Source organism: Notolepis coatsorum (genome assembly GCF_963971535.1).
Source record: "Notolepis coatsorum genome assembly, chromosome: 12".
Lineage (NCBI taxonomy): Eukaryota > Metazoa > Chordata > Actinopteri > Aulopiformes > Paralepididae > Notolepis > Notolepis coatsorum.
In genome coordinates this window covers 42,888,230-42,913,592 of record NC_140176.1, presented here as the reverse complement: position 1 = coordinate 42,913,592, position 25,363 = coordinate 42,888,230, and the positions used below count along the sequence as shown (strand labels likewise).

The 25,363-nt window shown below is 41.4% G+C and overlaps 1 protein-coding gene across 1 annotated transcript in view; it reads right to left on the bottom strand.

The window, feature by feature from the left end:
- Window positions 1-25,363, bottom strand: part of lmbr1 (limb development membrane protein 1) — a 132,447-nt gene that overhangs the window by 58,316 nt on the left and 48,768 nt on the right. The window contains exons 2-5 of the mRNA XM_084325819.1: window positions 25,257-25,329; window positions 16,451-16,490; window positions 11,667-11,806; window positions 8,865-9,060 (exon numbers count right to left, since the gene is read on the bottom strand). Coding sequence (XP_084181945.1) covers window positions 8,865-9,060; window positions 11,667-11,806; window positions 16,451-16,490; window positions 25,257-25,329 — 449 coding nt within the window. The remainder of the gene's footprint in view (window positions 1-8,864; window positions 9,061-11,666; window positions 11,807-16,450; window positions 16,491-25,256; window positions 25,330-25,363) is intronic.

Below are 25,363 nucleotides of genomic sequence, written 5' to 3'. Positions count from 1 at the left end.
CTGACATTAAAACCTGCCAGCACTGTTAATTGATTTGTCTCCAGCGTTTGAGAGACGCTGCACGCGGTGAATGAACTTGTGAACGAACCACAGGGCAGGAAGGGCGTCGTTTTCCATGCACAGATCTTTCACAGCTGAACCAGGATGGAGCTACACTAGTCTATGTTATAGGCTGCATGTAGTTTATATGTATTGAACTCTCTGAGAGCAACTGATAACCTGTTTGTTTTGCCCTGGTAGGAGTGGGAGATGGAAGAGTCCGTCTCAGAGAGCGTGGTGATCAAACCCAGACAGATGGCAGACGAATCCCACCATTACAATGCCATCTACTGGCGATCTGGAAGCTCCTTCCAACTACCCACCTTTCCTCTCTGAAGAAATACCTAAAATAATAGATTTAAAAAGGACCATACTGGTCTACTAAGGAGTATAGTTTTATTATTTATTTTTATTTTTGAATGATTTTAAAATGTTTGCTTTGTTTACCAATTTAAAAACAATAAAGTGAAACTAACTAACTAACTTCCTTGTTTACGTCCGTAGTGCCTTTGCCGTCCCGATGCACGCATCAATTTCTTTGACAAGAGGTGACATTTATGTTAGCGCGACGGGGCTTAGCGCGGGTTTATCACCATACCGGTATGGTCCTTTAAGCTATATCATAAGGCCCAGAGAAGGGAACCGTGTTTTAGTTACTCCGATTGTTGTAAAGTAAGCCTTCAACAGTACTGTGTTACATAATAACACCGTTGACAGGAAGTGCTTATAGCAACCTCATGTTGGGTCGTGAGCCCCCAAAAGTCATTCCATAACGCTGTTCCTTTAATGGAAGAATATCGAAAACGGAGGTGGAATACGAAAAGGTGTGACAAAGAATAAAACAAAGTCTGCAGCACCGCTGAGCAACTACAGACATTGATCAAATATACAATCGCTGCCTCTGAGAAATTACAAGTGACAGGCCACCCGATTGGTTGATTGATCACCAATAGAAGACCGGCAATGGGTCATCTAATCAAGTGTCTAAAACGGCTTCAACACACATGATGTAGATCTGCACACATAGAACGTGACAGATGCAAGCAATATGTAGCCAGATACAACCGACTGTACCCTACACACGACGAACGCACATGAAGACAGGAAGAGTGGCAGGCAAACACGCCACGAGAACAAATGGGTTTCTAGAACAAGACCAGGAGCCAAAAACACTGAACTATAAAGATGACATTTAAAACCCACCGCGTCCCCTCGCGAAAACATTTTCTCAGCTAGCAGTAGTGATTCGGCTCTTTCGGGCAAAGATTTGAGAGCACCTTAGCGAGTGGGAGACATTTTACGCCAGCAAATAAAGCAAGATCATAACATCTGACATCTAGGACGTAACTCACTCCGATTCATCCACAATTTGGACAATTTCTTAAACTATTAATCACTCAGGGCAACGGAGCCTCTGAAGAGCTAAACTGTTAACATTCGCAAGAAAAGAAAAAACATTCAAATTTCAATCTTTATTCTGGTGGAGACTTTTAGTACCTCATCAAACGTAAACAAAGCCACATGAAAAGGCTGACTTACACCGTTACCAGTTAAATTCATCATTCACTTCATTTCCGCAGTCAAACCAACTCTTGGCGCTATAACATTAGCCCGGGATGATAAAACGCCACGTAAAACCACATGACATTGTGGTCTAATGCTCTTATTGGGGAGAAAGGGGATAATATCACATTATAAAAACTTAAATCAATGTTTTACATTCCTCTTTGCCTTCGGCCCCGTGATCGACTACGCAGGGCCCTTTTTTATTTTTTTTGAGTTGGTGGGGTGGGGTGGGGGGGGGGGGTGGGTCGAGTAACAAGTGGTGCCGTGTCCGCCCTTTCCTCTGCACACGCACACTCACGCACACACACGCAAATATAAGTGGGAAGTGCAGGTCAACACTGAACAGTGCTTCCTTAGAGAACGTTTATAGATGATCAGTAGCGAGAAACAGCCTTGTTGAAAACCGAGAACAAAAAGCATAAAGTGACAGAGGCCCTCGCCCCACTACTTCCTAGCCTGCCCTTTATCGAACAAATCCAACCGAAACAAATTAGCAGGCCAGAGGAAATAAAGCACTGGCTGTAAACTACAGTACAGACTAATTTTTATGTGCGTTTGCCAGGAGGGACATAAAGCAGAAAGGTTTCAAACTGTGACACAGGATAGAGGTGTATTAAAAGTAAATCTTTCCCCCCCTCCCGACATTTTGCGAGGCTCTATTGTGCTGTCATGTTGTTGCCACTTTATGGACTCGTGGAACACGGGCCCCAGCCTCCTTTTTCTGGGGGGGTGGGGGGGTAATCAATTAAACAAGGAAGTTTGCCGAGCCTTACAACTCGATTATTAGCCTGTCCTTTTGAAGTTTTATTTTAGGGGGCCAGTGGAGGGGGGAGTGGGGGTGGTGGCAGGGAATCAGGCCTTAAATCAGTGGGCCCGATGCAGCGGTGTTGAAGCGTTTGCAGCGTCTGGACTTATTGGAAGGGTTTGTCAGGATGTGGCGCTGGGCGAAGACCAGATTCAGCCTTTCATGGTTAATGAGCTTTTCTGCGGTGGCAGTTATGGTCAGTGAGTCAGGGAGAGGGCAACGACAAGGCACCTGCTGCTGCTACTATTACTACTACTGCTACTTCTACTGCTACTATTACTACTACTGCTACTACTGCTACTACTGCTACTACTACTACTATTACTGCTACTACTGCTACTTCTACTGCTACTATTACTACTTCTACTGCTACTATTACTACTATTACTGCTACTACTGCTACTTCTACTGCTACTATTACTACTACTACTACTACTATTACTGCTACTACTACTACTACTACTATTACTGCTACTACTGCTACTACTATTACTGCTACTACTACTGCTATTACTGCTACTACTACTACTATTACTGCTACTATTACTGCTACTACTATTACTGCTACTACTACTACTATTACTGCTACTATTACTGCTACTGCTACTATTACTGCTACTACTACTGCTACCACTACTATTACTACTACTACTACTACTACTACTACTACTACTACTACTACTTCTACTACTACTACTATTACTGCTACTACTGCTACTATTACTACTACTACTACTACTGCTGCTTCTACTACTACTACTATTACTGCTACTACTACTGTTACTACTACGATTACTACTGCTGCTACTACTACTAGTATTATTACTGCTACTATTATTACTACTACTACTACTACTACTGCTGATTGATTGATTGAAAATTGTATTAACAGATTGCAGAATGGGTACAATACAGTACAGCTCAATACACACAATTGTTAACACAATGGGGACGAACAACGTATATATCCGTGTTTCGATTCCACCCGTTGTGGACAGAAGCACGGATAAATCCGTTAGTTATTGCTTTTATTCCATATTAATAACCTATTCAAGGTCGCCGAGCGGCACTGCATATTTACCCTACTCTATGAATTCGAGAAGGTGCAATACCGGCCAGATCCTCTTAGGGGCGCTATCGCGATAATGCAGTGTGCCCTGTGGCTGAACGGATCCGTCTTTTTTTTTTTTTACTTTCAATGGAGATTTCAGTTAGCAGGATTCTAGATGTGCAGCATGTAGCTTGGATTACGTTTTGCATCGCAGATTTCACCATGCAATAAGGGGATTTATCATCAGCCAATGGACATATCGATCTACCAGATGGCGATCGATAATGGGGAAATGCTCGGGGGGATCCCACCGGACCACGGTAAGATCTTTTTCACGTAAAGTACATCCCGATCGGGCCTTGTTTTGATAGCCATCCAGGCGTTCGGCCTATGAGGCTAATGAGGCTAACGCGGTTATTGCTAATCAATAATCAGAAATGACGTCCCCTGCCCCCCCCCCCTTTCATGCATACATGCGTGAGGATCGTGCTGATCATATGCAGTTTGAGTTTTAACTAGAGCGTATCTATAACCGAAATGCCATTGGATTTAACGTTATTAGCTATTAGCCCATTATCTCGGCTTCCAGGAAATATACTAGACCAAATCCGGTATAATGCTTATATTCACGGCGCTATAAAATGAGAACGTATTGATGAAAAAAATATTCTTTAAGCCATTTTGAAAGGACGGTTTATGGTCTCAATTCACAATGAGAATGGACAGATAGCAATACTATAAAGCAGGGGTAGGCAACCCTAGGCATGCGTGCCTGCATAGGCACGCAGGGGCATTTTCATTAGGCACAGGGGGAAGCAGTAAAAAAAATAAAAAAATTTAAATGATTATATATAATTTTTTTTTTTTTTTTTAATATTATAGTGAAATATTTTGCACTGTTGTCGCATTTATCTTGTTGAAATCCTCCCACAGGTTCTTTTTACTACCACATATTTAATTGAGACCCTTTATTTGTTTATTATTTCAATTTAGCTGGAAATACATTGCTACATCATTCAGTAACATTTGCAGAGCCTTATAACAAAAACATTATTACGGTCACCATTGTGACCAGTGGGATTATTCAACACATTTTATTATTTATTTTTCTATTTCATTGAACATTGCACATGTTAAAAGCCATTTTTTTTACTCAAAATGTGAGTATTACCAAGTCAACTTGTGTTCTTAAAACAATGACAATAAACATAGTTTTATTAGGTTGAAATAATGTGGTTGTGTACTTATTTTTCTGTTAACTTATTATGGATTGAAAATTGAAAACCTTAATGCACAGTAACTGAACTCAATATTTTTAAGTTCTGGTAACTTATTATTATAATTTTTTTTACAGTGTAGTCTTGCGATCAATCAAAACTTATTTACACGATATACCTCACATTCACCCTCCATTCACATCCTGGTGTTCTCCTGGTGTTCTCCATTAGGCCTGTAGGTGGAGCTATGACAGCACATAGCTCGATGGTGTGTGATGTGTCCAAAAATGAATGGGCAAATGTGAGTGAAATGGTCGCACTGTATGCAGCTGTTTGTCTGCATTGCATCCCCCCCCCCGCCCCCCCAACTCAGATTTAGGGTTGATACAACCATCATAATAATATTGTTAATAATAACAATAACAATAATGATGTAATAATGTAAAAATTATCATTAAAAAGACCCGATTATGGGCGGCTACGTGGCATAGTGGGCAAGGTGCTCGCCACGAATGACGGAGACGCTGGGCTTGCCTGTTCGAGCCCAGCGCTCCACATTGCTTTCAGTTTAGCTGGTCGTTCATACTAATACACATTGGCCGTATTAGGGGGTAGGAAACTGATGGGTGGGGATCGGGCGTTGTGGACAGCGACTCCTACAGGTCGGTTGGTGCGCCTGCGCAGTAGAATCAGAAAGTGTCAGGGGCAGCGTGAGCCTCCCACGCGTTACTCCTCGCCACTGAGAGATCGAGCTGCGCAGGTGAAAAGATGCGACTGCTGTTACCTCAAGTACCGGAGGGGACTTGTGCTATGTATGACTTAGTCCACATTGCAGCCGGCTTGTGGGAGGCAAGAAACAGCGTTCGTGACAGGGGAGGGTTGAATTGGATGATACGTAATTGGGATGGGAGAAAATATAGAAAATGGGAGAAAAAGTGGATAAAAAAAAAAAGACCTGATTATGAGAAAAAGGGGTTGGGTTGGTGGGGGTGGGTGGGGGGGTAACTGTACATTGAAGGTGGTGGGGTGGGGGGGGGGGGGGGTGGTTGGGTAGGCGGCGTGGGGTAACTGTACATTGGATTATCAACGAAACCTTACTTGGCCCCAAGAAGAGGGTCTCGTGTATTATTAGGTTTAATAGGACATTTATTGTACATTGGAGGGGGTTGTATTAGGACATTTACAGGGGCCAGTTTCGAATTGCAGTCTCTCGTAGGTGCTCTTTGAGAGTGGTTTTGAAAGTGGGTAGTGATTCACATTCCTTTACAGCTGTGGGTAGGGCATTCCACATTGATGTGGCATAATTGCGAAACGTGTTTAGTCCCTTGTTTGAGCCGAATCTGGGTTTAACATGATTTGTGGAGCTCCCTCTGGTGTTGTGGTTGTGGTATTCACTGACCTTTGGGAAGTATTTTGACATGTACATGGGTACCTTAGTCGTGTAGTGTATCTTGTAGACCAGGCCCATTGCAAGTTGCTGTACTCTGTCGTCTACTCTAAGCCATCCTAGGTTGTCAAGGTTGGCAGGGGTGAGGTGGGTTCTAGGAGTAAGGTCAAGCAGTAGTCTGACCAGTTTGTTTTGTGATGTTTGTAATTTTATTTTTAGCGCCTTTGAGGTGCTTTGGTACCATGAGGTGCAAGCATAGTCGTAATACCCTTGAATGAGTGCTCCTGCCAGAGTCTTCAGGGTATTCTTGTTTACCAGAGAGGAGATCCGGTACAAGAATCTAGTTCGTTGGTTGACTTTTTTTATTACATTGGATGCCATTTTGTCACAGGAAAGATTTGCTTCTAGGATGGAACCTAGGTATGTAATTTCATCTTTCCTTGTGACAATACAATATTGTCACCCACTGTCACTGAGAAGCCGTCGGTCTTGCTGAGTTTGTTATTTGAACCAAAGAGAATGGACTCTGTTTTACGCAGGTGTAATGATAGTTTGTGATCAGTGAGCCAGGTGCAGATTTTGCCTAGTTCAGAGCTGAGGGTTTTTTCAACCTGTAACTTGTTCTTGTCAGAGACCAGCAGGGCTGAGTCGTCCGCGAACAGGAACAAGTTGCAGTCACAAGCTGACAACATGTCATTTGCATAAATTAGGAACAGTAGCGGTCCTAGTATGCTTCCTTGTGGAACACCACAGCTCACTGGGAGGGGGGGGGGGGGGATAGGGTACCGTTTACCTCCACCATCTGTTCTCTCCCCTCCAGGTAGGATTGCATCCAGCTCACTGATAGACTATCAAAACCAATTGCTTTTAGCTTGTCAATCAGAATGGAGTGATTGACAGTGTCGAAGGCCTTTTGTAGGTCCAGCATGACCATGCCACAGTATTTGCCTGCGTCCACTTCGACTTGTTTGATGTGGTCGTTCAAATAGAGAAGGCATGTGTCAGTGGAGTGGGATGTTCTGAAGCCAGATTGGAATTCGTAGATTAGATTTTTTTCTCCACAAGGTACTTTTCAACCTGTTCGTATACTATGCTGCTACTATTACTACTACACTTACCACTACTACTACTACTACTACTATTGTTACTACTATTACTACTACTAGTACTGCTGCTACCTACTACTACTACTACTACTACTGCTACTATTACTATTATTACTACTACTGCTACAACTAAACTACTACTGCTGCTACTACTACTGCTATTACTGTTACTACTACTACTACTGCTGCTACTACTATTACTACTACTACTATTACTACTGCTGCTGCTACTATTATTACTACCACTACTATTACTACTACTACTATTACAATTGCTACTACTACTGTTACTGATACTATTACTACTACTGCTATTATTACTACTGCTGCTACTACTACTACTACTACTACTACTACTACTACTACTACTACTACTACTACTACTACTACTACTACTACTGCTGCTACTACTGCTATTACTACTACTACTGCTACTATTACTACTATTACTAATACTGCTATTACTACTGCTACTAAACTACTACTACTGCTATTACTACTACTACTACTGCTACTATTACTACAACTGCTACTACTAAACTACTACTACTGCTGCTGCTACTACTACTACTACTGATATTACTACTACTGCTACTATTTTTGCTAAGTATAATACTACTACTGCCAATACTACTGCTGCTGTTGTTGTTTTGGCTGTAAAGAGATAAGCTCTCACAGAGACAGATCCACAGAGGCAGATAAACAGATGGGACAGATACATCAATAGACAAGAGGCAGTCAGTCTAATAAACACAAGAGAATCAATACTAGCCAATTACATTTTTGAAACCACAATCGGAATCTGTCAGCCACTAGCCACTATGTCAAATATTGTGGAATTTTTACTGGGAGAGTGTTTCTTCACACAAGTGAAAAATAGAATAACATCTAAGAAGGACTTTTGCGTAAAGAAGAAATACATTTCAATTAATTTCTCCTTTAAATTGACATGGGGAGTATGAGCTCACTACACTTGATGATACACGTGTGTACTTGATTATCTGAAAGACTGAACATGTTTTGTACCCACATTTAGACAAAAATTACATTTAGATTTAGTTATTTAGCTGACACTTGTATCCAAAGCGACTTACAAGTTCTGTACAACAAGTCAGCAGGAAGGGTACAACTCTGGCAGCTAAGGGTCAGTAAAATTGTTCATCAAACAGTGTCGAATTTGAGTGCATAGTAGTATCGACATATTAGCATAGTAGGTGGTAGTATAGACATGGTAGATTCCTACAACAATCTGTATCAGTGTCGTCTGGTATATAGGCAGGGTTTGGGGAATCGGATATTAACCATATTCACACAGCGGTAATTTTGCTCTTATGTCATGCTCAGGTTGGGATTCCTTGGAAAGTCCTAGATGCCAAGATGCCTAGATGGAAAGTCCTAGATGCCTAGATGGTCATTTTGCTCTCATGTCATGCTCAGGTTGGGATTCCTTTCCAAGGAATGCCAGCCTGAGCATGACATAAAAGCAAAATCGTATGTCATGCTCAGGTTGGGATTCCTTTCACCATATTCATACGGTGGTAATTTTGCGCTTATGTCATGCTCAGGTTTGGAGAGCAAAATGACCACTGTGTGAATAATGGTGAAAGGAATCCAAACCGGAGCATGACATAAGAACAAAAATGACCACGGTCTCGAGAAATCCTATCAGCGCATCCATAGAAAATACACATACAGGGTGATAAACGAAGGCAAGCGGGTCGTCTCAGAGAGCCGCCGGGCGGCAGGGAAGGACAAAGCAGCGTCTGAAGGCTTGGGGATTGGTACCTTTTTTGATCCGGCGAATCCCTCAGACTCCAGGAAGAAATAGGCGAAGGGCATCAGGACGAAGAGACAGAGGTTGGAGAACAGAGACACCAGGTTCCACAGCCCTGCAGAGGACACAGAGACACACACACCGAGCGTTACACAATCAGAAGTTAACAGTGCTCTATGTCAATTAATTCACAGTGTGCAAAATATCACTCATATATTGCTTTTTTTTTAACCCCAATTTTCAACGTTTAGTAGGTGGCTCAGTTTTTACGAAAAGGGAAAATCCATCCTAAAAACTGAATCTACATTGTTACTATTTCAATGATCTCAAACAGTTTAGTCAATATGTATTAACATATAGCCAGTCTGACTTACTACCATAGTGTCTTTATACCTGTATCGCTGTACATATTAATACTACAACTCTGTACATACATCTGATTAGCACTATACTCAGTAGTACTAATTTATATATTTTATACCCAGTTTAATCACCTGTACATTGTATATTACAGTTGCACTTTACTGTTACGTTTGCACTCTGGTTGGATGCCAAACTTCTTTTCATTGTACTTGTGCTGTATAATGACAATACATTTGAATCTAATCTAATTAACAGAGATAGAGAACGGTCTCCCTGAACCGGAAATAAAGAATCAAGACTTGAATTTGTGATGTCATCAAGTGACACTTTGTGACCCGACTTTGTGGCTCGTAGAATGTTCGTTTGAGTTGGTACATTCAAATGTTTGAGTTTTATTTTGAATGGAGAGCTTAAGCTCTGAATCAGAAAATTTACCCATATCTCAGTAAAACCACCATGGGTACTGTCATAGTGTCGTAGGAGTCAAATCACCATGGGTACTGTCATAGTGTCCTAAGAGTCAAATCACCATGGGTACTGTCATAGTGTCCTAGGAGTCAAATCACCATGGGTACTGTCATAGTGTCCTAGGAGTCAAATCACCATGGGTACTGTCATATTGTCCTAGGAGTCAAATCACCATGGGTACTGTCATAGTGTCCTAGGAGTCAAATCACCATGGGTACTGTCATAGTGTCCTAGGAGTCAAATCACCATGGGTACTGTCATAGTGTCCTAGGAGTCAAATCACCATGGGTACTGTCATAATGTCCTAGGAGTCAAATCACCATGGGTACTGTCATAGTGTCCTAGGAGTCAAATCACCATGGGTACTGTCATAGTGTCCTAGGAGTCAAATCACCATGGGTACTGTCATAGTGTCCTAGGAGTCAAATCACTAAGGGTACTGTCATAGTGTCCTATGAGTCAAATCACCATGGGTACTGTCATAATGTCCTAGGAGTCAAATCACCATGGGTACTGTCATAATGTCCTAGGAGTCAAATCACCATGGGTACTGTCATAGTGTCCTAGGAGTCAAATCACCATGGGTACTGTCATAGTGTCCTAGGAGTCAAATCACCATGGGTACCGTCATAGGAGTCAAATCACCATGGGTACCGTCATAGGAGTCAAATCACCATGGGTACTGTCAGTGTCCTAGGAGTCAAATCACCATGGGTACTGTCATAGTGTCCTAGGAGTCAAATCACCATGGGTACTGTCATAGTGTCCTAAGAGTTGTTCCACTATTCACTGTCTTATGGAGAAGTTCTAGGACTTGTCTCTCGATGACATCATCATCAACTAGTCTCGTCTCTCCGGTGTTCAGCTTGAGGAGAGACTTCATGCTCACAAAATCAAACTGAGCTGTACGGTATTAGAATTCTAAAAACAGAATTCTATTTCAAGTCTATTTTGACTTGAGGTCTGGATAAACAAGGTTCTACTGAAGTGACGCGGTTTCACTTGTATGCCCGTCGTCATAATGACAGAGACAACATGAGCCTTGTTCAGGCCTTGCTTGAGATTCCAAGTTGCAAGTCATGGACTCTGATGCCCCCTGGTGGTGTCCAAGGAGTGGTGTCTGAGACGACCTGAACCTAAATAATGTCTGTGGTCATTGGCTATGTGCATGGAGTGTATAGAGAACACATCTTGTGTAAGTGTATACTGTTTACTCTTACTCTTTATTGCCTATATTTATTGTAATGTATAATATAACTGATGGGGTATACAGACCTTGATCTGCACCTTTGTTTACACCGTTTAATTTTCTCGTATTTTTATATTCAGAGTTAATTATATTGTTTTTTTTCTCGTATTTTTATATTCAGATCAAATTTGATTGCCTATATTTATGTCTTTCTACTATTACCCCGCCCATACCTGTACATGCCCTCCCCCATGCTGCTACGATGCCCAAATTTCTTCAATATCTCATCTTATCCGATTAAGCCAATAAGATCTTAAATGCTATGTGATGTGATGTAAGGCTAGATCATAATACAACCATCGCCCAGATGTCCTCCAGGACAAGGCTGCTGGTCCTAGTGTCTCTCTACTGGGTATCTGATTCTTATCCGATTCATAATGTGGTCATCCCCACCCTTTGATTAATATCACTTAGCAACAACATTATAATGGCTCATGTCGCTCATTGACTTTCACTAGCAAGCTTAGCATGATGCTAATAAATGCTAACATCATCTGCCTCTGAAATCACAAAAAACAAAACGCTGGAGCGGGTGTGTTACAAAATGTGGACTGTTAACTTCTTTTGAACTCTAGAAATGCCAACAGACAAAAGAACAGAAGAACAATGAAATAAGATAAAGTTGATGTGTGAATACTGACCATGAATGAGGGAGCCATTGAGCCACTGAATGTAATAGTTTTTGGGGAAGGAGAGGAGGATCTCGTTACTAATGATGGAGAACGGCAGGAGGAAGACGGCGCCGCCCGACACAGCTAGTGTGAACGTACACAGGTACAACCTGTAGATGACACAAACACAGACAGTGTGAACGTACACAGGTACAACCTGTAGATGAAACAAACACAGACAGTGTGAACGTACACAGGTACAACCTGTAGATGAAACAAACACAGCCAGTGTGAACGTACACAGGTACAACCTGTAGATGAAACAAACACAGCCAGTGTGAACGTACACAGGTACAACCTATAGATGAAACAAACACAGCCAGTGTGAACGTACACAGGTACAACCTGTAGATGAAACAAACACAGCCAGTGTGAACGTACACAGGTACAACCTGTAGATGAAACAAACACAGCCAGTGTGAACGTACACAGGTACAACCTGTAGATGAAACAAACACAGCCAGTGTGAACGTACACAGGTACAACCTGTAGATGAAACACACAGCTAGTATGAACGAGACAGACAGACAGCCAGTATGAACGTGACAGACAGACAGACAGACAGACAGACAGACAGACAGACAGACAGACAGACAGACAGACAGACAGACAGACAGACAGACAGACAGCCAGAATGAACGTGACAGACAGATAGACAGCCAGAAGTCGCGTGTCTCCTATCCGCCATGCAGTGCATTCAGGCCCACGCCCACAATCTAATATATATATATATATATATATATATATTTTTTTTTTATCAAGTCGATTATTAATTTGAATATAGAATATTCATTGACAGCTCTACTTAACAGTTACTGCATCAACCCTGAGTGGAAAATGGAAAGCCAAATAAATTAACTTTTTTTTTTTATAAATTTTTTTGGATAGTTTGTTTGGTCTTTTTATTGGTTTATTGGACAGGCCCGGCAGAGAGGAAGGATGGGAGAAGATACGGGGGAGGACATGCGGCAAAGGTCGTCGGGTCCGGGAGTCGGGTCCGGGACGGCCGTGTTGCACTGCAGTGCGTTACATGGTGCGCCACCCTGGCACACCCAAATAAATAAACTTAAACTTTCCCCCACTGTACTGAAAACCTGTACCGAACCTTGACTTTAAACCCGAGGTGCGTGCCGAAGCATGGTTTTTGTGTACCGTTACACCCCTAATACAGACAGACAGACACACCCAGATAAGTATTTGGACACACCCATGCAAATCAAACAAGCACACGAAGTATTAGTTATTAGTAATAATACAGGCTGCAGATTTCTGTGGAATTAAATCAGATTCAAGGAATCAATCACAGCAAGTGTTATTTTTTCTCTCTCTTCAACGTAAACAGTGTCACTTGAATATATATATATATATTTTTTTTTACATATTTATTAAGTGGGATTATAAACTACAAGGGATTTGCTAAATCATTTAAGGATTCGTTTTGGATTACATGTCACGGTAATGGCGGAGCGTTCTGTGTGTGTATGTATGTGTGTGTGTGTATGTGTGTGTGTGTGTGTGTGTGTGTGTGTGTGTGTGTGTGTGTGTGTGTGTGTGTGTGTGTGTGTGTGTGTGTGTGTGTGTGTGTGTGTGTGTGTGTGTGTATATGTGTGTGTGTGTGTGTGCAACTGCAGGGTGACAGAAATGAATAAGCAAAACATCAAGGAGGGCATTAAGCCATTTGGTGTCACAGACCACTTCACTTAAAACATCGCTGGCGTTCCACAACCAGATGGCCACTTCTCCGTCTATGGGCTGAATGTCAGTCTATCCTGCTCTGTCACATTTAACACTCTTCAATCTGTCTGCCCCCCCCCCCCCCCCCCCCCCCCCTCCTTCCCCCTCAGCACTAACAGATACTGGCTGTGTGCATCTGGAGGTTATCTACTCTCAGTGATTCAGATGCAGCGGGTTGCCAGATTGGGCCCGGAGGAGCGCGTGCCATCTGCTCAGTGGGTCCTCGGCGGGGTTGCGACAAAGTCACCGCTTTGCCACATCACTAAAGAAGCTCATTCCTCTAAAACACTTCCCATTACTTAGCCAGGTCCTCTAGGTATCATTATCATCACCATCATCATCATCATCATCACCACCACCACCACCATCATCCTCAGCTGGACCTAAGCTATGAACACATTTCAACAAGCACATCGACTACACGTCCATAATATTTCAAAACAATCTTGAGTCGTGAGTTTGTAAACTCCGATTAGTGTATCCTGCATGTTGCCTTGCTGGTTTTCAGAGCGAAGTTCTAACATCGAAGTGAACGGGCGCTTCCACATCATGCATTGCAGTGCGGCAACGAAGTGAATAAGGCAAAGTGCACAGGAAGGAAGCGTGCAGCTGCAGAAGACGACGGTTTAGAGTGTGGTGTGTTACATATAAACACCCTGTGACACTGCAACCTCTAAAAGGCCCCCACAGACCGTAACAGCAGCGATGGCGTTTCAGGTCGCCCGCCGGAAGCACCCGACAGGCAAGCGCTGAGCGTTCTCCCTCTGCTACCGTCACCTGTAGACTAGCTATTGTATCGTCAACGTGGCTTTAAATTGCTTATTTATATAATGTTGTCTGATAGAATGTAGGATAGGCCTACATTATAGCTGATTTAATTATTCTATGTTCATGTTTTTTTTTTTTTGACCTTTCGATTTTGACAGATGAGCCTATGTCTGTTGAAATTGGATTATGATCATAGGGTGATTAAGCTATTGTAGGCTAACTATTGACTGTCGATAGGATCCGTCTTTGGTCATGTGAGGACATTTATTCATATAACATTTCCATAACATAAGGCTAGCCTACAAGGTCTTGCCACCTGGGAAGATAATTATAGTTTGGAGCTTTTTATCAATGGGCATAGCCTATTTTGAAATTTTTGAAACCAATAAAGTGTCAAAGGAGTGTCAGACCTATTCACACCTCTTAGCACTGTGCCAGCAGACCAACAAGTAGGCTAAACTCGTTCCCAGGGCCAGACCAAGAAATCAAGTGTGGGGGTGTTTGACCTCCAGTACAGTATCACCACCACACTGAGATTAGCTGTTGCTATCTGTGCTGCACTCCCTCCTTTGTGGTTAGGACTAAAATTAATAGGCTGTCAAAATTCAACAGCGACAGCGTGAGTGAGAGTAGATCATTGATACTATGAATAAAATACCCTTCACAAAAATTTGAAATCTAGGCAAAAATGTGAGAACTGGTCAGGCCTAGTGCTGAGAACAGGCCTTTGTCTCTTTGTGTGGTTAAATACACCACTAAACTACTTGTAAATTTAAAGATGAAAATGTTTTTAATTAATAAAGATTTATTTATACCAATCAATTCCAGGCCGCAAACAATAGTCCAGTAATTTGGCCAATATAGCCCTACCCTGCATAAATATAAAATAATATTTCAACAACATTAGAGCACCACGGACAGCGGTAGTTCATCCCCTAATTCCACACCTCCTGGACTTGACTTGACTTAAACCCTTTTGCTCTTTGGGGAGCATAGGTCATTCATGAAATCTCTCCAGCTGGTTCGGTGTTGGGCGATTTTCTCTGCTTCCTTCCATGATGTTCTTTCTTCCTTGAGATCCGCCTCGACAGACCTTCTCCAGCTGTTTCTGGGTCTTCCTGGCTTTCTCTTCCCCTGTGGGTTCCAGGTTAAGGCCTGCCTGGTTGTGTTGGAGGATGGTTTTCTCAGAGTGTGTCCAATCCAGCCCCATTTCCTGCGTTTGATTAGGGTTTCAAGTGGTTCTTGTTGAGTGGTTTGCCAGAGCTGTTCGTTTGTGATGGTGTTTGGCCAGTAGATTCCCAGGATCTGTCGTAAACATCTGTTTATGAAGGTTTGCAGTTTGTTTGAGGTTGCTTTTGTTGTTCTCCATGTTTCTGCTCCGTATAATAGAACTGATTTGACATTGGTGTTGAAGATGCGGAGTTTGGTCTTTGTGGAGATGTGGTTTGAATTCCATGTTTGCTTCAGTATTAAAAATGCTGTTCTTGCCTTCCCTATTCTTGCTTTGATGTCTTTGTCGCTACCTCCGTCCTTCCCCACGATGCTTCCCAGGTATGTGAAGGTGTCCACCTCGTCCAGTGCTTCTCCGTCCAGTTGTACGGCCTCTTCTAAATTGTGGTTCATCTTCATCTCCTTTGTTTTTGCTTTATTGATGTGTAGTCCTGTGGTAGGGCTAAGCATACTGGGCATTGGGCAATAACAGAAATAGACTAATTGCTACGAATAGACCTATAAGCTGAAAACACAATGGCAATTTTCTGCCAACGTGTCACTTTTTAAACCTGTCCTCAAGAGCAAAAGCCTAACGTTGAGTTCAGTAGGAACAAAAACAATGTAGGCTGAAAGCTCATTTTGTTTCTCTGTCGATCTTCTGCCAACTTGTCACTTTTGAAAAATGTCTTCAAGCGCAAGCTTCCTTTTGTAGTGTTTAGTGGTTGGTATGTCTAGAGCTAAAGAGGGTGGATGCTGATTAGTCTAAAATGCGTGGTTAGCCTCTTCTCTGTTTGAGGTAACATAGTCACCCAGCCTGTGGCGTTGCATGGTGTGAAACAAGGAGACAGCATACTCACTTCAATGAAACCAACGCAAGGTTCCCTGAATGTATGGACTTTGGCGCTTGCCAAATAGACACGAGTCATACAATGGGAACCACCGACATGAAACTGATCGCGGTGTGCCTGGGGGGGGGGGGGGGGGGCTTGAGTCACACAAGCCTTTCAAACAGAGACTTAATTGACGTCGGCTTCACTTACGAGACCCTGTTGACGATGGCATCTTCATCCTCCGGTTCATCTGCAAGGGAAGCAAATTGTTTTAGTCACGGCAGATGGAGTGGAGTGGATTAGATGCATGAAACGCACAACACACACAGTCCCTGTGATCTAAAATCACTAAAGCTACAGCGTATGGATTCGAGTCCCTGTGATCTAAAACCACTAAAGCTACAGCGTATGGGTTAGAGTCCCTGTGATCTAAAACCACTAAAGCTACAGCACTACACTATTGCACTATTTTGCTACTATTTTATCGTTTTAAAATAGTCTATATTATGTGTGATGATCGAGCCATAAACAGGGAGGCCTGTTGGGATGTTGGATCCTAATGTGAAGAACTGTGATTTGTTCTATGTCTTACAAGGTGGCCTGTTGGGATGTTAGATCCTAATGTGAAAAACTGTGATTTTATATGTCTGCTCATTTTACCCTTGCTATTATTTGACTTATTTTTACTTTTATCTCTAGGCCCCACTATCCGCTGGGTGCATACTATGACCTTTATCATGTTTTGTAACAGATTACAGAAGCCTATTGGAACTTGAGGTTCTGAGATGATTTGATTAATATATATCCCACTTTATGCTTTGCTCTTGCTGCTTGTTTTACACTGATTTTATGTTTTATTTCTTACTGATGTAAAGCACTTTGAACTGCAATCCCCTGTATGAAAGGTGCTATACAAATAAAGTTATTATTATTATAATAACACAGTCGTAAAAGACATAATGAGGATGGTTTCATACTTCATGGTTTCATACTTCACATCATATTTGTTAAGCCTGGGACAGGGGTGTCAAACTCACTTACCAAGGGGGCCAAAATCAATTTAGAATTTTGCGGGCCGGACACATAATAATACCTGAAGAAAAAGATAAATTTTCCTGAGGTCACTAGCTTAATTGGTCATTTTGTTTATCTATTCAGTTTGTGCACCAGCTCAATATGACTTCTGTTCCTTCTCTGGTGCCTCAATGAATACAATGAGGGCTGTTTAACACATTGGGTGCCACGCCCCTTCCGGAAAGTGCATCTGGCCTTTGCCGTCCATTAACCCCATGTAAACGCTAGGGGTGGGGGGGAAATCTATACGTAGTGTCTAACGTATACTGTATCGATACAGGGACGCCAAGTATCGATATTTAATTATTTATTAAAAAAAAAAAAAAAAAAAAAAATAATAATAATAATAATAATAATAATAATAATAATAATAATAATAATAATAATAATAATAATAATAATAATAATAATAATAATTGTATAAGGAAGTTGCATTGTTCATTTCAATACCTGCAATAGTACAGTAGTCCACACACATGCACACATGTGCATTCAGTTAAGTTGGAATATGACTGTAATACAAACAGTTCAGTTTGTCAGGTACATGCAACACAGATTACAGTGTTTACATCAGTCTGCTTGAGAAAATACCATGTTCTGCAATAAAAATTATTGAAGTTAGATGAACAGACTGAACTTTATTTTATTAGATAAATAAATACATGTTGACAAAGTTTTACTTTGCAGTTGAAAAATGGTAATAAATCACAATATTAATATGGCAATACTCAGCATATCGCAATATATATTTACCTAGTATCGCAATACTATCGTATCGTGACTCAAGTATCGTGAGGCCTAGTAAACGCTCACCTTGTTTGTAGAGCTAAACCTATATTTTATATTATAGCTATGGATCTAATAACGCCGTCGATTGTCAGTGAGTTGCTTCTGGTCAACGTGCAAAAAACAGATTATTTCTTCATCCGTACATTTCCGGTTTATACCGTTTTGAATATGAATATAGTTTGGTTGCTTCTGAGTAATTCCAGGAAAAAGATGCGAAAATAGCGTTTTAGTGGAATCCACTAAACACATTGTAATTTTTCGCCTGATTATCGAATCTTCCTGAAATCAACGCTAGATTATCATTATTATGTCTCCTCGTGCATACATGAAATGGGCCCTGCCCTATAGGGCCGACAGGGCAATATCAGCATGTTCGCCTGGTCTAACCTTAACCCTTTGATCGCCGGGGTTAAATTCATAATTTACCATCCCTCGCCAGCCCTATTTAACATGGAGAAGTTCCCCTTCTTTGCAGGGCTATAACTTTTTAAATTGTATTGCTCAATTGACATTACCATGGCCCATTCAAAGTCCTATATCTATTGTTCAGGGTGTATCAACGTTATACTTTTTCATTCACATATTCATACTAAAATACGGTCTAAAGTATGTTTTTATCGTTTTCTGCAGCTTTCTCCAGAACTTGATTTATAGCCCCAAATGCATTATATTGATGATCAAATACAGTTTGGTAGGAATCTGTGCGAGATAAAAAATGTCAACTGGACGTGGTTCTAGGAGTTACTACGTATGATCTGATGTTGACTGGATGGGCGGGGGATCGTTTATAATTCCGTGGGCAACGTTATATCATTCATCTAGTGTGGGTGATATGATCATCAGAGCAGTTAGTATCGAAGAAATTAAAAAATAACGCTGAAACTCACCGTAGCTTCCTCGCGCCGTTGGGAGATGAGCGTGGAACAAAACATTTTCTATTATGGGATGTCGAAATATCCGATCCATTTCCAGGTTGTATAATAGTATATACGTCCAAATCATGTTGTTTACCGAGTTATTGGTAACCGATCGCCATCCATTGTGTCAAGATGGAGTCCTGCTAATGATAGCGAGTGCCCGGACGAAATATGGGTGAGCACCACTTCATCCGCATCACTTCCTGTTTGGGCGAGCGGCCGATCGGCCACCAGATGGCGCTCTTGAACCGTTAGAGAGTTGATAGGGTCTCACCAGTAGATATAATGTCTCCGGGGGAGAAATATGATTTCGATCACAGATTTTTGAAATATTGATATCAATGACGCTGTACAGCGTCATCGGCAGAATAAGCATGGCGGGGAATGATGCTGAAAAGCGTCAACGGCGATTAAAGGGTTAATGACGAGTTGTGTCTATATTTTCCACAGCGCCGTGACGGACATAGGGTGGATATGGTGGGTTGACTTGAGGTTGTGTGCAGATCCTTCTTAATATACTGTAGGGACGGGCGTGGCTTGTGCCTAAACTAAAGCCTACATTGGCCTCTTCTGTTTGGACACTTTGACACCTTGAGCTTTAACACCTCCACAGTGTTTGCTGTGAGACTACGCTGTCACTGTAGACCAGGGGTCGGCAACCCTAGGCACGCGTGCCATCAGCACCCATTGACAAAAAAATATATATATATAATTTCTTCTTTTTTTACTTCACTTTTAATATTTAGCACTGGACTGTTGCCGCATTTATCTTGTTGAAATCCTCCCACAGGTTATTTTTTGTAAGTCAACTCTTTTGCACACCCCTATGACATGTAAAATCACCTCTTGAACAGCCATTGGCTACACTTTTTTTTATTTAGTTTGATTGAGGTGTGTGGGGCCTCCCGCTCGCATTTCCCCATTGTAATCATACACAGTGCCGCGGTTGCGTTCTGCATAGTTGTAGATAGGGCTGGGCGATATGGAAAAAAATCATATCGCGATAACGATATGATAATGTTATCATATTTCTCTATATCGATAATTATCGAATTGTTATAAGTATTAAAAAAAACAATTTTTATTTATTTTATTTTTTTAACAACAGATGTATGTTTATTTTGCAGCAATTCTTTGTCATTGCCGCCATCTTTAGTGTTACATCCCCTCACACTCCAGTTATCAGGCTGCAGCTGGTTTAAAAGCGAAAGTAAACCGGCTTCTCTGCTGGCTGTGGCTCCAGGGGAGTTGAACAGTTCTGGCTCTGCTAGTTTATTTTCGATCTTTTGGCGCTTTTTTGGTGGACAAACCACCGCACATGTGCACCGTGACTCGTGACTGGAGTCTAGTTCTGCTAGCACACATAGCCTACTGTGTACAGACGGTTTCAAACTGTATTTTAAATTAGAAAGCAAACCAATTAAATGGACAAGAGAAAAATAAATCTCAATTTGGTCAGTATTGTCATTTGGACAAGCAAAGCCATTACTTTAAGTTGCAGGCAAGAAAGACAAGTCTGTCCACTGTCTCTGGTTTTAAAACTGCCCTGTTGCAGGTCACAAAAAAAAAAATACTCAGCATATCGCAATATATATTTACCTAGTATCGCAATACTATCGTATCGTGACTCAAGTATCGTGAGGCCTAGTAAACGCTCACCTTGTTTGTAGAGCTAAACCTATATTTTATATTATAGCTATGGATCTAATAACGCCGTCGATTGTCAGTGAGTTGCTTCTGGTCAACGTGCAAAAAACAGATTATTTCTTCATCCGTACATTTCCGGTTTATACCGTTTTGAATATGAATATAGTTTGGTTGCTTCTGAGTAATTCCAGGAAAAAGATGCGAAAATAGCGTTTTAGTGGAATCCACTAAACACATTGTAATTTTTCGCCTGATTATCGAATCTTCCTGAAATCAACGCTAGATTATCATTATTATGTCTCCTCGTGCATACATGAAATGGGCCCTGCCCTATAGGGCCGACAGGGCAATATCAGCATGTTCGCCTGGTCTAACCTTAACCCTTTGATCGCCGGGGTTAAATTCATAATTTACCATCCCTCGCCAGCCCTATTTAACATGGAGAAGTTCCCCTTCTTTGCAGGGCTATAACTTTTTAAATTGTATTGCTCAATTGACATTACCATGGCCCATTCAAAGTCCTATATCTATTGTTCAGGGTGTATCAACGTTATACTTTTTCATTCACATATTCATACTAAAATACGGTCTAAAGTATGTTTTTATCGTTTTCTGCAGCTTTCTCCAGAACTTGATTTATAGCCCCAAATGCATTATATTGATGATCAAATACAGTTTGGTAGGAATCTGTGCGAGATAAAAAATGTCAACTGGACGTGGTTCTAGGAGTTACTACGTATGATCTGATGTTGACTGGATGGGCGGGGGATCGTTTATAATTCCGTGGGCAACGTTATATCATTCATCTAGTGTGGGTGATATGATCATCAGAGCAGTTAGTATCGAAGAAATTAAAAAATAACGCTGAAACTCACCGTAGCTTCCTCGCGCCGTTGGGAGATGAGCGTGGAACAAAACATTTTCTATTATGGGATGTCGAAATATCCGATCCATTTCCAGGTTGTATAATAGTATATACGTCCAAATCATGTTGTTTACCGAGTTATTGGTAACCGATCGCCATCCATTGTGTCAAGATGGAGTCCTGCTAATGATAGCGAGTGCCCGGACGAAATATGGGTGAGCACCACTTCATCCGCATCACTTCCTGTTTGGGCGAGCGGCCGATCGGCCACCAGATGGCGCTCTTGAACCGTTAGAGAGTTGATAGGGTCTCACCAGTAGATATAATGTCTCCGGGGGAGAAATATGATTTCGATCACAGATTTTTGAAATATTGATATCAATGACGCTGTACAGCGTCATCGGCAGAATAAGCATGGCGGGGAATGATGCTGAAAAGCGTCAACGGCGATTAAAGGGTTAATGACGAGTTGTGTCTATATTTTCCACAGCGCCGTGACGGACATAGGGTGGATATGGTGGGTTGACTTGAGGTTGTGTGCAGATCCTTCTTAATATACTGTAGGGACGGGCGTGGCTTGTGCCTAAACTAAAGCCTACATTGGCCTCTTCTGTTTGGACACTTTGACACCTTGAGCTTTAACACCTCCACAGTGTTTGCTGTGAGACTACGCTGTCACTGTAGACCAGGGGTCGGCAACCCTAGGCACGCGTGCCATCAGCACCCATTGACAAAAAAATATATATATATAATTTCTTCTTTTTTTACTTCACTTTTAATATTTAGCACTGGACTGTTGCCGCATTTATCTTGTTGAAATCCTCCCACAGGTTATTTTTTGTAAGTCAACTCTTTTGCACACCCCTATGACATGTAAAATCACCTCTTGAACAGCCATTGGCTACACTTTTTTTTATTTAGTTTGATTGAGGTGTGTGGGGCCTCCCGCTCGCATTTCCCCATTGTAATCATACACAGTGCCGCGGTTGCGTTCTGCATAGTTGTAGATAGGGCTGGGCGATATGGAAAAAAATCATATCGCGATAACGATATGATAATGTTATCATATTTCTCTATATCGATAATTATCGAATTGTTATAAGTATTAAAAAAAACAATTTTTATTTATTTTATTTTTTTAACAACAGATGTATGTTTATTTTGCAGCAATTCTTTGTCATTGCCGCCATCTTTAGTGTTACATCCCCTCACACTCCAGTTATCAGGCTGCAGCTGGTTTAAAAGCGAAAGTAAACCGGCTTCTCTGCTGGCTGTGGCTCCAGGGGAGTTGAACAGTTCTGGCTCTGCTAGTTTATTTTCGATCTTTTGGCGCTTTTTTGGTGGACAAACCACCGCACATGTGCACCGTGACTCGTGACTGGAGTCTAGTTCTGCTAGCACACATAGCCTACTGTGTACAGACGGTTTCAAACTGTATTTTAAATTAGAAAGCAAACCAATTAAATGGACAAGAGAAAAATAAATCTCAATTTGGTCAGTATTGTCATTTGGACAAGCAAAGCCATTACTTTAAGTTGCAGGCAAGAAAGACAAGTCTGTCCACTGTCTCTGGTTTTAAAACTGCCCTGTTGCAGGTCACAAAAAAAAAAAAAAAAAAAAAACGTTTGTTAAATTTTTTATTTCGATATTCGATATCGATTATTAAAACATATCGCGATATTTATCGTTATCGTTATATCGCCCAGCCCTAGTTGTAGATGTCATGATGGCAACCCCGCTAGCTAAGAAAGCTAAGGTAAATGAGCTTTATGTGTGCTTTATGTTTGGAAAATGTTCTTAATGAGGTTATGGCTATGGTGGCAACGATTGTTAACTTCATAGTTAACTGCTCGAGGAAATACAAAGCTTGCATGTCCCGCTCTACTCTGCGGTTAGGTGGCTACGCTGTGGAACAGTTTGTCGGCTGCTTTGATAAAAAAGGCCAAGACTACCCGGCCAGAACTCGAGAAGTGAATTGGGTTGTGAAACTGATGTTTCTCACGGATATTACGCGACACGTCAACGAGCTCAATCTCCGACTGCAAAGTGCAGGGCAGACTGTTTTGGACATGTTTCGGAGTTCATAAGACGATTTGGGGACAAAGCAAAACAGGGATCACATCACACTGACTGGTAGGAAGCTGTTTATTTTCCTACACATGGGTTTGCATGTGAACATGAACTTGAATGTGCATATATAGAGCATATTATGCGCATATATATATATATGTGGCATGTTCATGCATGACAACCTTATTTTATTGGAGATCTGTCCATAAAGACTCTAAGGTGCCTGTGCTGTGTGTGTGTGTGTGTGTGTGTGTGTGTGTGTGTGTGTGTGTGTGTGCGTGTGTGTGTGTGTTTGAGGGTGTGCGTATGCATGTGTCGGGCTAGGGGAGCCGTCCACCTTGTATGTATGTGGTGTGGTGCTGAACTTTGCGCACGATTGCTTGGTAACGTGAGCTACGTCATGTCTGATTGATTGAAAACTTTATTAAGAGATTGCAGAATGGGTACAATACAGTACGGCTGCTCGACATTAGCCTGGTAACGTGAGTGCTGTCATGTTAACGTTAGCCGCCTCAGTTAAACCTTACGACACCTCGTTAGATGAGGCTTGCGAATCCCCCTCGTCAGATTCCTCTTTTTTTCCGTCTATTTTTCGCTAAAAATTTAAATGAATAGGCAAATGCAAGTGAAATGGTCATCTCATGTATGTATGTAGCCTAATGTATAGCATAAAAAATACCTGATTATGAGATAAAAACGTGTCTTTAAAATGCTGTTACGATGCATGTAGCCTACTGTATATGGATGGAATATTGTTGATATGGCACACTAGTTAACAAGAGCATTTCAAACTGGCACTTCATGTCAAAAAGGTTGCCGACCCCTGCTGTAGACCGTGGACACATCTTAAAGGGGCACTTCACCAAAAAAACAATGATTGTTATTTTGCACATAATCTCACACACACATCCAAAAACTCAACAGTTTTGCACACAATCATTTAGTTTCACAACTATTGAGAGTAAATGAGTTTGACTATGGCCACCAGTCATCGGGGACACTGAATCCTTGTGTTAATTACAGCTCAATGAAATGATAAGGTAGCAGTCCCTATAATAAATGGTATTTATTGGCATTTCTTCATGGAGCTGTAACACAAGGAATCAATGTCCCAGATGACATCACTGGTGGCCATATTCAAACTAATTTACTCTCAGTAACCGTCAAACTAGATGAATGGGTGCAAAAACGTTTAGAGTTTTACATTTACATCTAGTAATTTGGCTGACGCTTTTATCCAAAGCGACTTACAAGTTCTGTACAAGTCAGCAGGAAGGAAGGGTACAACTCTGGCAGCTAAGAGTAAGTGAGATTGTTCATCAAACAGTGTCGAACTTGAGTGCTACAGTCTTGAATGCATAGTAGTATAGATATATTAGCATAGTAGGTAGTAGTATAGGCGATTACTTAATGTGTTTTAGTTAGCAGTTTTGGCTGAGGTTTTGGATGTGTGAGATTATGTACAAAAATAAATCAACATTGTTTTGTTTTTGGTGAAATGCCCCTTTAAGTATTCAGTGGTGAGAGAGAGAGAGAGAGAGAGAGAGAGAGAGAGAGAGAGAGAGAGAGAGAGAAACACGTGTCAATCTCACTGTGTTTATTTGTGTCATTGCAGGCAAACAATTAAATCCATTATTAGAAAAAAAACACTTACCGCTTTTCCTCTTGTATCTGGTTATGATGACGTATGACACAATGTAGAGCACTGCGAACATCAAGAAGCAGATCTGAAAAGACAACGGAAGAAGCATCTTAATCACA